Source organism: Falco biarmicus, chromosome 1 (genome assembly GCF_023638135.1).
Source record: "Falco biarmicus isolate bFalBia1 chromosome 1, bFalBia1.pri, whole genome shotgun sequence".
Taxonomy (NCBI): Eukaryota; Metazoa; Chordata; class Aves; order Falconiformes; family Falconidae; genus Falco; species Falco biarmicus.
Window position 1 is genome coordinate 37,831,749 of NC_079288.1, and position 13,416 is coordinate 37,845,164.

The 13,416-nt window shown below is 41.9% G+C and overlaps 1 protein-coding gene across 1 annotated transcript; it reads left to right on the forward strand.

Annotated features, from left to right (window-relative positions):
- Positions 1–1,825: 1,825 nt before the first annotated feature.
- On the forward strand, positions 1,826–11,484 carry YWHAH (tyrosine 3-monooxygenase/tryptophan 5-monooxygenase activation protein eta). Its single transcript, XM_056346762.1, has 2 exons — positions 1,826–2,270; positions 10,058–11,484. Exons 1-2 carry the CDS (start codon positions 2,184–2,186, stop codon positions 10,712–10,714), a joined length of 744 nt encoding a protein of 247 aa, XP_056202737.1. The 5' UTR covers positions 1,826–2,183; the 3' UTR covers positions 10,715–11,484.
- The last annotated feature ends 1,932 nt before the right edge of the window (positions 11,485–13,416 follow it).

Here is a 13,416-nt window from a genome sequence, read left to right on the forward strand (position 1 = left end):
CTTTAGGTTACAGTCAGACTGTAGAAATGCCGCATACAAGATTGCCTTATTTTAGCACTTTTCCTTGCAACTGTTGGTTTAGATATGATCTGGTTTTAGGGCCATGAGGTTACATGTCATGTTGTGGGATTCACGGTTAAGAATTTTTAAGATGCTTGAGCCATTATACAGAAGCTTCAGTCAAAAAAAACCAGAAGCATTTGATGGGAATGTGTTTTTTTTGTGTGTGTGTAGATATATCCACATATGTTTGGCAGATTAATGCAGATTGTGTGGTTCAGTGGGTGAATAACTGGTTTCAAAAATACTTTGTAATCTGTTTCCCTCAGGAGTCTGAAACTGCCGTACGAGACTAGAAAGCTTTTGGTAGACCCTACAGATTTTCAGAACGGTTGGAACACTTTGCAGGCTGATCTTTACTAAGAAGTTACTACAGTTGCAAAGTGTCAGAACCTAAGCGTATTGGGCATTTTGGATTGGCCCATCTCTCACCATTCTTGCATAAGTGTTAGAGACCTTAACATCTATATTTTTACACTGAATTTTACCTTTTCAAGAACATGGTCCTGCTGTCCCTAGACAAAACTTTGTCCTTAGGTAAAATCAATACAAATTTTGCATTAATGTGATGATGAGTTAGACTGATGTCGGGATCCATTCTGCTACAGTTTTACATGTCACTGCCTTCTCTTAGGAACAGTGAAAATAAAATCCTGCTAGGAAAGAGGCACCGTTCAGCATGCTGATACGTATGTACGACTGTGTGCTTCGCAGTACTGCAAAGAGCTATTTCCTGAATGTTCTGGCTATCAGTTTATAACATGCTACCTGTGATTTTTATCTTTCATGTTTTATTAGATATAACTGCCACTTATTAGTCATAATATTTATGTCCTTTAAAAAACCCTAGCAGTATAACTGCAGCATTTATTTTAAATGATGTTAGCATTTTAAATTACCATGCCCAAAATCCAGCGATGTTTGAGTTAAGGCTAAAAACTTTTGGCCGACACAATGGGCTGGTTTTACTCTGTTGCAACAGTGCCAGGGGACAGTGGGAGAGTAGTGTCAGGAGCGGGACCAGCCTTGGTCCCCTGCCTGGCACGCGTGCCAGCGTGCTGGCTTTCTTCTTTGGGGGGAGGACGGGTGTGAACTAAGTGGATGTAGGTGTCGTGGCCAGCAGCTCTGATGCTGACCTGTGCGATGGAGAGCAGAGCTTTTGCTTGGAGGGGCAGTGGTGTTTCCATGCTGGCTGTGGGCCGAGTAGGAAAAGCTCAATCTGTGATTTTTGGTACGAGATGGGTAACGCGAGCACTAGCATCTCTGCCGGCAGCAGGGCGGCTGTGCCGTTTGCACAACGCCTTGGCTTTGAGACGGTTTTAGGTAAGGCCGGTGCGCTGTCGATTTAGCAAAGAGCAGCTCGGCTGTTACGAATTAAAAGAGGCGGTAAGCGGGGCCGTAGCTGGCTCTGCTCGGCAAGGTGTGGGGGTGGTGCGGGGCCCGTGCCCCTCCCCGGCCGCAGGCACGGCTACGTACGCCCCGCAGGACAAAGCCGGCGGCGGGGGCGCGGCGGCAGGGCCGCACAGGCGAGCAGCCCCCGCAGGCGGGCAGGGCGGCACGGCCCGGCTCCGCAGTGCCGCGCGCCCACCGCCCACCTCCACCTTTGCAGCAGTAAAATGCAGCACTCGCAGCGCGCATGCGCCCCCCGGCCGGCGCCCCGCCGTAGCTATTTATAGCAAGTGACGTCATCTAGAAATAGACCGCGGGGGAGCAGCGCCCCCTCCCCTCCCCTGCAGTCCCCGCAGCTCCGCCCCCTCGTTGCCTTCCCAGCGCGCAGGCGCAGGCGGCGGCAGCAGCGCGAGGCTCCGAGCCGGGCGCAGAGGCGCGAGCTCCACACGCCGCCGAGGGGACGCAGCGAGCGCGCGGCTGCCCGCTTTGCCGCCGTCTGGGAGCCCGAGGCGCCAACCGTCGCCTGGCAAGCGCGGGCGCGCGGCGCCTGAGGCGAGCCCGGCGGCCGCTGAGGGAGCGAGCGAGCGGGCGGGCGGGCGTGAGGCGGCGGCTCCGTCGGCTTCCCTACTCGCACCGCCCGCGCGTTTCCAGGCGCACATCCCCGCCCCCCCGCCTTGCTCGCTGTCTCTGAGGGGCGTAGAGTGCCCAGCCCGGCGGCCACCACGGAAGCGGCAATGGGGGACCGAGAGCAGCTGCTGCAGCGAGCCCGCCTGGCCGAGCAGGCGGAGCGATACGACGACATGGCCTCGGCCATGAAGTCGGTGAGTGGGGCTGGTAGCGTGGCGGCTGTGGGTCGTACCCAGGGAGGAGTGTGTAGGGTGGGTAGTGGCGGGGGAAGGAGGGAAAGGAAGTCTGGGCTGGCCCGAGGCGGAGTTGGGTCCCGGGGAGGATGCGAGCCGCCGGGTCCCGCCCGTGGCGGTGAAGAAAGGAGGGCGGGAGCAAGCGCCAGGCCGTCCCGCCGGACACCTCGCCACCGTGTGGGGCGGTGCCCGCAGCTGCCTGCCTCGGGGGGAGGCGAGACGAAACGTAGCCGGTCCACGCTGGACCCGGAGCCCCCTTTTTCCCGTTAAAATTCATTTTTTCCCTCATGTCCCTTCATTCCCTCGCAGCCCTCCCGCTCCCTCGGCGCTCACAGCCCCGGGGGTGTGGCTGTCCCCGTGCCCTCCTCGCCGCGCTCCCCCACCCCGCCAATCCGGCGCGCGGCGCAGCGGTTTGAATGCTGCCCGCCTCGCCCGGGGGCGGCGGGAACGCAGCGGGGCCGTTCTCCGAGTCCTGCTCACAACGGGGACCTTTCTCGCGTACCGCCCCGCCCCCCCCCCCCCCCCCCCCCCCCCGGTGGGGACGACGGGTTTGACCTTGGGGTTCGCCTCCCCTTCTAGGGGCGGCTAGGGGTGCCGGTCGGGTGGGATGGCCGCTGCGGCGGGGGGTGTCTGGAGAAACGGCGCATGGCGAGAGGAGCCTCTACTTTTTCTAGACGTTTCTTTTGCCTCGCGATAAAAGGCACGAATTAGGGGCCTCACCCATAAGCATCAGCGCTCTGACTCGAGGGTAGTAGTTGCATCCGTGTATAAAAGCTACCCAGTGCACAGAGAGCATTTCCCAAGCTTTAACATTGCTTTTTTGACTCTTCTTTGTAGGGTAGCACATTCTCAGTCTGTTCTGTACACAGTTGAATACTGAAATGTATTTAAACAATAAGTTACAGTTGCAACTCTGCTTATTTCAGAACCAAGCAATGAAAATTACTTGTATTGTCCTCTCTGTACTGATATATAATAAAATTGCAGAATGATCAAACTTGTTATGTCTAGTCCTTTTTTTAAAAACAAAGCATTTATATAATCTGGGGTTTGAGTGGTGTTATTATTGCTAGTAAGCGCTTAGCAGTGTCTTTGCTGTATCTGATTACTGTTGGTTTGTTCTTGCTGATCTGTCCTTCCTGAACACCAAAGGCCCCATGAGGAATCTCTTCCTGTGAGAAGTGCTGCTGTTTAAAGACACGAGATGATTCTGTAGTTTGAAAGAGCAGCTTCAAATGGAATAAGAATCAGTCTGTTTAGTCTCCTTCAGGGACTGTGATGTACGTTGCCTCCCTTAAATGAGGGCAATGAAAAGATACTTGTATTTTGCTGCTCTTACTCGCTTTTGCTATTGTGTCATTGTGAATACTGCCACCAGTCCAGTTCTGAGGCAGCAATACCTATCAGTATACGAAGCACTAGACATGAAAATAAACTGTATTTTAATGATATTGCTAAAATTATTGATACATATAGTAGTCACGTCTCTGTTTATCCCTCAGATCTCTCAATTGCTCATTCTAAAAGATGAAATGGAGAAACCACTGAAATCCACTGCTGCTCTAGAAGACTTCTTGTAGCGGTAGTTAGTAGATAGCTTTTTGTTTTTCCAAATAGCGCTGAGCTACAGTGTATGTGTGGCGCTCTGAACATACATAAAAGAAACAATACAGTCGTTATGCTTCAGGAAATAGGTAAAGTACATCAAACTAGTGTGTATGTCCAGCTGTCTCTTTAAACTGTCCTAAATACTATGCAATTTTCACTCATCTTGAGTTATAGTATTGTCATCTGTATTAATGAGCTTCTGTAGTGGGGAGAACACTTCATAAGTGACCTGAGGCTTGAGCATTTGTGGAAATTACACAATAAATACTTCAAAAATACAAAAAGTAAAGCTGAATTTAAAATGTAATAGTTTCCTTATTTTAAGCTGTTTGATAATGTAGCATCTATTGGTTACATGGCTTTCGCAGGTGCTCACTCTTAACACGGTGGTTTCCAGAATGCTCTTAAGTGTTTGAAGTTGATTTTGTAGGTCTGAGCAGAAGCTCCTATGAAATGTTACGTGGGCCATCTGTTCTCACACAGCTAATACTTCCTTCATTTTCAGAGATTGTCAATAACAGCTATTAAGAGAATTTTATCCGTATAAAATATTAAAATTATCTTGCCACTCAGAGGTGTTAGACTTCCTTCAACAGGAAATCAGTGTTCTCACTCAGATATTTATTCTCGATACAGGTTATCTTGATTTGAAAAGTTGATTTAAATTTTTCTTTAAAAAACCCCTCTGAATATAACACATCTGATGGTTTTTGAAGATGCTATATGAAAGTAGTGTGCTTTCAGTGTAAATTGAAATCTCAGTGATTTAAGTTCTCTGTATTTATCACTGCATATTTACGGTACACAACATAGCCAACAAACTGATAGTTACTCCTAAAGACAAAGACTATCTTAGTGAAAGCATGTTTATATGATTTTTGAGACTGCTGCTGAAGTAAGAAAAAATGGGAAGACTGCAGTTTCAGCTGTCAGTATAAAGCTAGAGAAATGCTTATTTTTCAGTCCTATCAATCCTTTCTTTTAAAGGAAAGCCAGATGAAGTAGAAGTGGTAGCTTAAATAAGGAAAGTACTGCTCAATAATACAGTTTTTTTGTTGCTGTTAAGCTTCTTTTTCTTGAAAGGATTCTAGTATTTTGGCTTACAATGCGTAGACGGGAGAGGAACATCAAACCTCCACTTAGTTTGCTATTATAAGTGAGTTCAGTTTACTTTTTTCCAGCCAAATTTATTTTAATAGAAAATACAATCATATGTAAATGTGTCTCTGAATGGCATTCTTCCAAGGGGTGTGGCATTCTCATTGCATTAAATGCTGCTCCAGGATTCCGACTATTTGAAATATAACTCTACATGGTAGGTAAGAAAATTACTTCTCAAAACACTGGGAGAGGATATGCTCTTACTGTAAGTGTTAAAGATTCTCTCTTTGTGGAACAAGTACTGTAGCATCGTGAGAATACAGCATTGAGTACCTTTGTTGTACATCATTCCAGTAATGGTTAAACATTTTAGCTGTATAAACCCCTGGTATTTCAGACAGTATTAATCCTATTATGTAGCGCTCAGGACCTATATTGATTAACGAAGTCTTGGAATGATATAAAGTTTTTAAAGCAAAAGAGCTTGAGGTTCTAGTTTAATTTGTAGGCTTGATCTGTCTATATAAATGGACGTTGGGATGTTCCATATTTTTAGTATAGGATCACTTTGAGTTCTTCACATCAGTGTCTGGGTTTGGGTTAATGGGGTGTGTAGGTTAATGTGTGTGTAGGAGGGGGGAATGAGATGCCTTTACTGTAAACAGTATCTTCCCCTGCTGTGAGATTACTTCCTTAACTGTGGTTGTATACAGTAAATCTAACTGTAGAACTTTGAATGCTTCATATAAAATACTGAAGCCACATCATGCAAGAAACTGATCTGGTATTTAAACCAGTCTGGCTTCTATTTTTTAAAAAATTCTAGACTGTATAACTTTGTATCAGGAGAGTTTTAGTAGTTAAATCTGACTGTACTGGCTCAGGTAAAGTCATTTTTTGGAGCAACTTGCTGGGAACTGCTGTAGCTGTGACTTAGATGGTCTGTCTAACAAAGCAGTAACCCAGTCACATACGTTCAATTGACCTGGGTCAGTTCTGCTAGGTAATCTGTGTCATGGATCTGCTCTCAGTTGTGGCATCTTTGCTTTCGTGTGCCTTCCATGTGAAAGGTAACTTGGCTGGTATGGCCTTTGTGGGATCACAGACATGGAAGTAATTTCTGAGCTGATAGAGTACTGCCATGCTCATGCGCATGTGCAATTAACAATTCCAGGGTTGTAGTCAGTATCTTACATATACTCCCATTTTTTTCCCAGTAAGGTATACCTGAAAGTATTTTAGAAATAAATGATTTGGGACCGTATTCTTTTACAAAAAGCAGACTGTCAGTCTGAGTGAAGACTGCTAGCAGATCATAGTTCAGTTGCATCATTTGGCTCAGGATTTAAAATGGCTCCAAACTTAAGTGCGTGTGTGGGGGGTGTCTTTGTGTAAGGAAAGTATAAAGTAACACCTAAGTAAGTAAATACTACTTTGAAGTCATTCATACTACAGGTGGCGTATAAGAAAGTGTGTCTATGTCTAAAACATAAATTATCGCAGTCCCAAGATCTTTTCTATTAAGGAAGGGCTATTATTAGAATGGAAGGTAGTAAGAAATAAATTTCTTTCAGCATTTCAAGTTTTCTTTTTTTCTGCATCACCCCTGCACGTGAAGGGGAATAAGTCTGGTGTTACCTACTTTGTTAGTCTATTGGAAATAGCTAAAACAGTAACAGCTACATAAAGGTCACGTGCTTTCCTTTGAGTCTGGATTCCTGTAATATTGCTGTTACACCAGGGAGGTAGATGTGATTTTTAAATAATCTACATAGCTAGATAGATCTTTTAGCTAGGAGGAGGAATAATTTGCTGTGGACTTGAGTTAATGGTAGTTGCTGGTTCTCTTAAGATACATCAGTAACTTCTGATACATCATGAAGCTAGTAGGTATCTCTTCAGCATGTTGAATTAGCTTTTCCTGTTAGTTTTTCCTTTTTACTATAAGGAACGGTTTCAGGGTGTGTTTCAGTCAGTCTTGGGGAATTAAATTGTACAGCAGTCTAGTGATGATCTGGAATAGTCTCTTAATTAAGTCTCTTATCTCTTAGATAATTTCTTAAACAAAACACTGAAAGTAACATTTTTTCCACATATTAACAACTGTTCTGCAGTTAGTCCTGAGAGATGGCTTTCTCTTGGGCTTTTTTTGTTGTGCTTTACATGAATGTACCTTGAGTATTCCTTGCTGTTTCTCAGTCTTGCTTTGTCAGGATTCTGTTAGTCTGGGGCTTATTGAGATTTTTGGCAAACTTGGTACAAGCTGATGTAACAGCTAAACATTAAACTAGCTAGTCTAAATATACAGTATGAAGATGCTTCGAAAAGTTACACTGTGTTTTAAAGATTGCACTGTAGGCCAACTTATGATACAGAATGTGGGAGTAAAGACCAGTCAAGGTTACCAAAGTTCATGCTAGCTAGACTTTACAAGATCCTCCCTCTGTTAATGTGATCTTCAGAAATTTCTGCAAATATCTGTTTATCAGTACTTGCATTGAATTGTGGCTGTGATTAGGGAAGGCTGGAAGGCTTTTCGGGTGTGGGTTGTCTGCAGTTACAGTGTCTCCTGTGCAAGTGGGCTTTGTAAGTCAGCTTCTTCAGGGTAGGTTTTACGGTACATTTTCTGCAGTTAAAAATGAGTAACACCAGAATAATAGACTAGAAAAAAACTTGGAACACTCTTTGAAGGCTAGCGATAGTCCTGTAAGATTGTATTTTCTTTCTTGTGGAAAATGGTGAAATTTGAAAACTGATTAATTTATCTCCCCTTAAGTAAATACACCAGCTATACAGCATAGTAAAAACCTAGGGTTTAGTACTCAAAATTTTTTTATGCTTCCCAAGACATTTATGTGCTGCAAAATGCCATTTTGGTGCTTTGAATACACAGAAGACATTTGTCTAAAAGTTCATATTAGAAAGTTTAAGAAGCCACCTTAAGGAGGTAGAAGTAATTATAACAAGGTTTAGGATAACTGCATTACCTTTTTTTAGTTATTGAATACTTAAATACCAAAATTTAGTAGGATGTTTAGTTTGAAGCTGAGAGTAAATAACAGGTGATAAATGGAGGATGAGGTGACAAATGGAGGTGATGATGTATCAGGTGAAGAATTAAGATGGCTGTGGTTGTGCTCCTGTAGCTTTTAATTTCTTTTGTATGGAGTCTGAGCTGCAAAGCCAGGAAGTGGTATTTCTGTTACTACTGCCCCAATAACTCTCATCCTCAGTTATTTTTGTATCTTGCGTATTTTTCCATACTCAGTTGGGGTTTTTTTGTGGGTAGTGTAGCTCAGTAGTATATCAACAGATCGGGATTATTTATTTTTTTTAATACTGTAAAGATCATGAAGATGGGAGAAAAAAAAAAGGATTTATTTGTATGGTTAAGTGATACTTGCAAGTTTAGCAATACATTATTTACTCCTTTTGATCAATCACTGTGTTTGCAATGAACTTTCAAGCAAAGTCCTCCAGCAGTGCAGAAATGACCAAAGGATAATCTTCTTTGGTGGATTTCTTTATATTTGTAAAAGTGAGTGCTGTCCTAATAGACTGTAGGAAATAAAAAGCTCTTAGCTGAGCCTTTACATTTTGAGGGTGTTAATATCTTTATTAGAGAAGACGATATAGATGGGTCATAGTAGAGATTGTTGAGGGAGAGATTGTTGGGAGGATGTTGATTGGAAGCTGTGAAGACGTTTTGAAGATGTCATTGGAGTAGATTCCTGTGCATTTCACCCCCTGTAGATTGTCTCTAATTGTATTAGGGCAGGTAGAATAGTGTATCTTTTGGGAGTTCAGGTTCCTGAGCTATGGGGGAAAGGCATTTTGGAGATAAAACTAATTGACTTAAAATATTTTAAGAACAAAACCTAATTTGAAATTAAGCTCTCTCTAACTGTAACAGTTACAATTGATATAAATTATTTTTTAGACTTGGAAAGATGCATATTCATTGGGTGGTTCACTGGTTACACCAGCAGTCTCAGAATAGTATAAATATTTGTGACTTGATTATTTATATTATGTAAGTAATTGGTTGTGAAAGAAGTAATTAATGATTTTAGCAGTGTCTGAGCAAACACAAGTTTACTTTCACACCAAAGCACCTATTCTTAGGATTCTAGTGTTCTTTTAATGCAGTGTGCTTAAAGTAGCAGAGTTACACTTTTTCATCCTGATTCCTGTGAGTTTAATTTCATGTTTGTAAATCTGCAAAAGCAGAACAACTTCAAGTGGCTATGTCTGATAGGTTTTATTCTCCTAAATTAACGCAGCAAGTGATATAGGCCTAAATACAATATTAGAAGTATTACCCTTCCCTGTCACAGCTTTTTGTAGTAGAAATTTGGAATTGATCATGGCTTTTTTTCTTGATTTTTCTGTTCTGTTTCTATGCAGTTTCTTTCATGTCCTGTCCCTGAAGGTTGTCTGCAGACACCAGTCAGCAGAAATCGGGATAACTTTTCTATTACATTGTAAAATTGCTCACTAGGTGACTGAAAGATAACTATGAAACACTAACTTCATTTGTACTATGCAGAGCTTAATCATAATGACTGCAGCGCTTCCATCTGCTGTCGAATGAAAGCAAGCAGCAGAGGAAAGAAATGCAAGGACTGCACCAGTTTCCAGTGTCTATGCTGTGTTCCAGATTCATAAAACTGATATTCTAGGTACATTAAATTAATCATATAAGTGTGTAGTCTGCGTAATTATAGCAGACTTCCTAAAGAACTTGAGCCTTCCTTCTGAGAATGCTTCTCCATTACACAAGCCTGACTCACTTTTATTCAGTGAATGTGCTTTGCAATGGTTTCTAAATACCTATTCCATTGCAATTAAACTGGGGTGCTCACTCTTAAGTCTTAACTGCAGAAATGGTTTTAAAGTTTGTGTTACAAACTAACTCCTGTCTAGAAGGCATTTGGGGATCTAGAATTGAGTCTTGCACTTCATGATGGAAGTACTGAAGTTTGCACGCTCTTCCTTAAGACAAACCCTTTAAATTTTATCTTCGTCTGTATTTTCAGGTAACTGAGCTAAATGAGCCTCTCTCAAATGAGGATCGAAACCTGCTGTCTGTAGCCTACAAGAATGTAGTCGGGGCTAGACGATCTTCCTGGCGCGTCATCAGCAGCATAGAGCAGAAGACTATGGCAGATGGGAATGAGAAGAAGCTGGAGAAGGTTAAAGCCTATAGGGAGAAGATAGAAAAGGAGCTTGAGACAGTCTGCAATGATGTTTTGGCTCTCCTAGATAAATACTTGATCAAGAACTGCAATGACTTCCAGTATGAGAGCAAGGTCTTTTATCTGAAAATGAAAGGGGATTACTACCGCTATTTGGCAGAAGTTGCTGCTGGAGAGAAGAAGAACAGTGTTGTGGAAGCCTCAGAAGCTGCCTATAAAGAGGCTTTTGAGATCAGCAAAGAGCACATGCAGCCCACTCACCCAATTAGGCTTGGGCTGGCACTCAATTTCTCGGTGTTCTACTATGAAATCCAGAATGCTCCTGAGCAGGCCTGCCTTTTAGCCAAACAAGCCTTTGATGATGCCATAGCAGAGCTGGACACACTAAATGAGGATTCCTACAAGGACTCCACTCTCATCATGCAGTTACTTCGAGATAACCTCACTCTGTGGACGAGTGATCAGCAAGATGAAGAAGCAGGAGAGGGGAATAATTAGAAGGCTTTCCTCTGATCCCTCTTTCATCCACTTCGCCATCCCCATCATCACCAATATTTCCTTGCCACAGTCACACTAAATATCTAGTGCTAAGCATATCTGTATTGTACAGCTGTTCAGATCTGCTGTCCACTTCAACAAGAAGCAGTTTCAGATGAGTCTTCATGGGCATTGATGGATTAATTGGTTTATTGGCTCTATTTATCTTAGTTGCACTTGAGCAGTGCAGAAAGATGCATAGTAAAGGAGGCATTTTAGTTTGCCTGTTGATCAGAAAATACGGGAAAGAATAATGAAAGCGTTGAAGATAATGAGATTCCAATTTAATTTTTTTCCCATTTGAAATGAGCTGACCGTTCTGTTAAGCAGTACATTTTGTGCATGCAGAATAAATTAGCCACCCCAAATTTTTTTCAATGAAAACAGTTAAGCTGATGTTAAATGAAAACCCAGTTCATCAGTTTACAAAAAACTGTTTGAAATGTGAGATTTCAGTAGCAATTTGGGTTTTTTGCCTCTGACGTGCAGTTTCTTTTAATGCAGTGCATCTACCGAAGAGTTTTGATACTTGTAACCTTTTGCAGTTGTTTTGAAGAATCATGAATTTATTTTTTGTAAACTCTTTGGCTGTTTAGTTGTCTGTGTATTCTGACAACACTATGTCAATATTAGCCCATATTAAGATGGATAACTGAGATGCCAGACTTCTAAATTAAATGTTTTGGAATTAAATGAATAAAATAAAATGCTGCTTCGGGGATGTTATGTCTCTATAAGCTGTCCTGTCTTTTGTTCAGAGCACAGATTGAGTTACCTAACATCACTGATGGGTTAAAACATACTTAATCAGAAGTGTAATGAGAAGTTGCCTCACATGCTGAACAAACAAAATAAAAACCAGTATGCTGAAAAGAAGGAAAAATCAAACAATCAAACTGCCCAAAACACCCACAGTCACCTAGAGTGTGATACTGCTCACCTGTGTTAAAGTGGTATATATATATATATATATATAAAGGTGGTATATTTAGTTACTTGCGTGGTAGAGCAGTTGTAATACAATTCTGCACAGGAGCTGAGAAGTTGTAAAGGACATTACTTGTCATACCAATACAGAGATTTCTGTCCACTCTTAACTCCTAAAACTTTTTTTCCTGAAGTCCTAATCACCAAATCGTGTTTACACATGAAAATCCTGGTAACTTTATTTCATATTTACCTGCTTTAAACAGAAACAGTATTTGTTCTTAAAGAATTCTTCTCTGTTCTAGTCTAGTTCCCCAAGCATGTTGTGTTTTTTTCTCTCCCAGCAGTTAGTGTATGTGTATATTTATTGGTTCAGTACATACTTCTGTAATTATATGTTACAGAAGCAGGAAAATTTAGCTGTTATTTGTCACTGTACCCAGGCTGCTGCTGGCACCTGACTTAGCTCAAGGGTCATTTAAGTTCTCATTTATCTAAATCTATTTTTCTTAGATTTGTGCAATAAATATCACAGGTCTGAATACCCACAATTATTCATACTTTTTAAAAGCAGCACACAGGTTATTTTTCAGTATCTGAGAGATTAGAACTTTTAACGGTAGATTTTGTGTATTCATTCTGTTGTCTTCTAGATAAAGTTAGAATTACTACATCAGTAAAGTTGGCAACAGTTGAAAGGCTAATGCAACATCTGAAAAAGATGAAAATACAGATCCTTGATGTTGTGCTATTGTATAATCTTGAGGTGCTTGACCTAAAGTAGTTTGGAGCACATCCTTAATATAAATTATTACTGTCTGCCAGGGCCTGTTCTGGAAGTCACACTTTCGTATTTGCTGCTCTCTCATCAAACAGTATACAAATCCCTGTTTTTCAGTTCCCTGTTTTGCGAGTAAACATTGCAGGAGTCTTCCAGCCAGTAATACCCGTTTGGGCTTTTTTTGTCTCCTAGATTCCTATAGCTTCCTTCCCTTCCCCTCAGATCTGCTTAACTGCCTCTGTGGAACCAAGGTAGAACTTGGCAGTAAGACTGCCGTTTTATGTTGAAACACTGATAAGATAAAGTTACACAACTTTAGTTAATAATATTGCTGGCAATTACTAGGTTTATTTCTGTTTGTAGAAGTATCCACTATCTTTTTGTAAATTTAAAAGCCAAGGATTCCTTCCTCATCTTAGTTACTGTCTTGTGCAGATCCTTTGTCACAAAACTCGAACATTATGTAGTCTGCAAGTGAGTCAGCAGGTCTCTGACATCTCTGGACTAGGCAGTTAAAGATGAGCTGTTGACCTGGTGCATAAGATGGAAAATGGAGACCAAAGGGTTTCTGTAGAATGGTGTGCAGCTCCTGAGTGCTGTAATGATTTCTGGTAGGGAAGTTTGTAGTATACCAGTCAGGTGGTTGTGGTTATCTGTATTGCCATTAATCTAAGTAAAGCTTTGCTGGGTATTGTAAAATGAAATTCTATTTGAAATAGCTTGCTGGGTATTTTAAAATGAAATTCTATTTGAAATAGCTTGCTGGATTGACTTGCTGGAAGGGTGGATTCCGTTCTTCCCAGGCAGCGTAAGTTTCAGTGGATAAATCTGTTACAGCCGTAAGTATCAAGAGATGAGAAGATAGTTGCATATTAGGAAGCTATGTGAAAAGTTGGCAGTTCCTGCATCATCTCTTGATGAATCACTGTCGTGTCACACATTTGTTCTGGTTGAC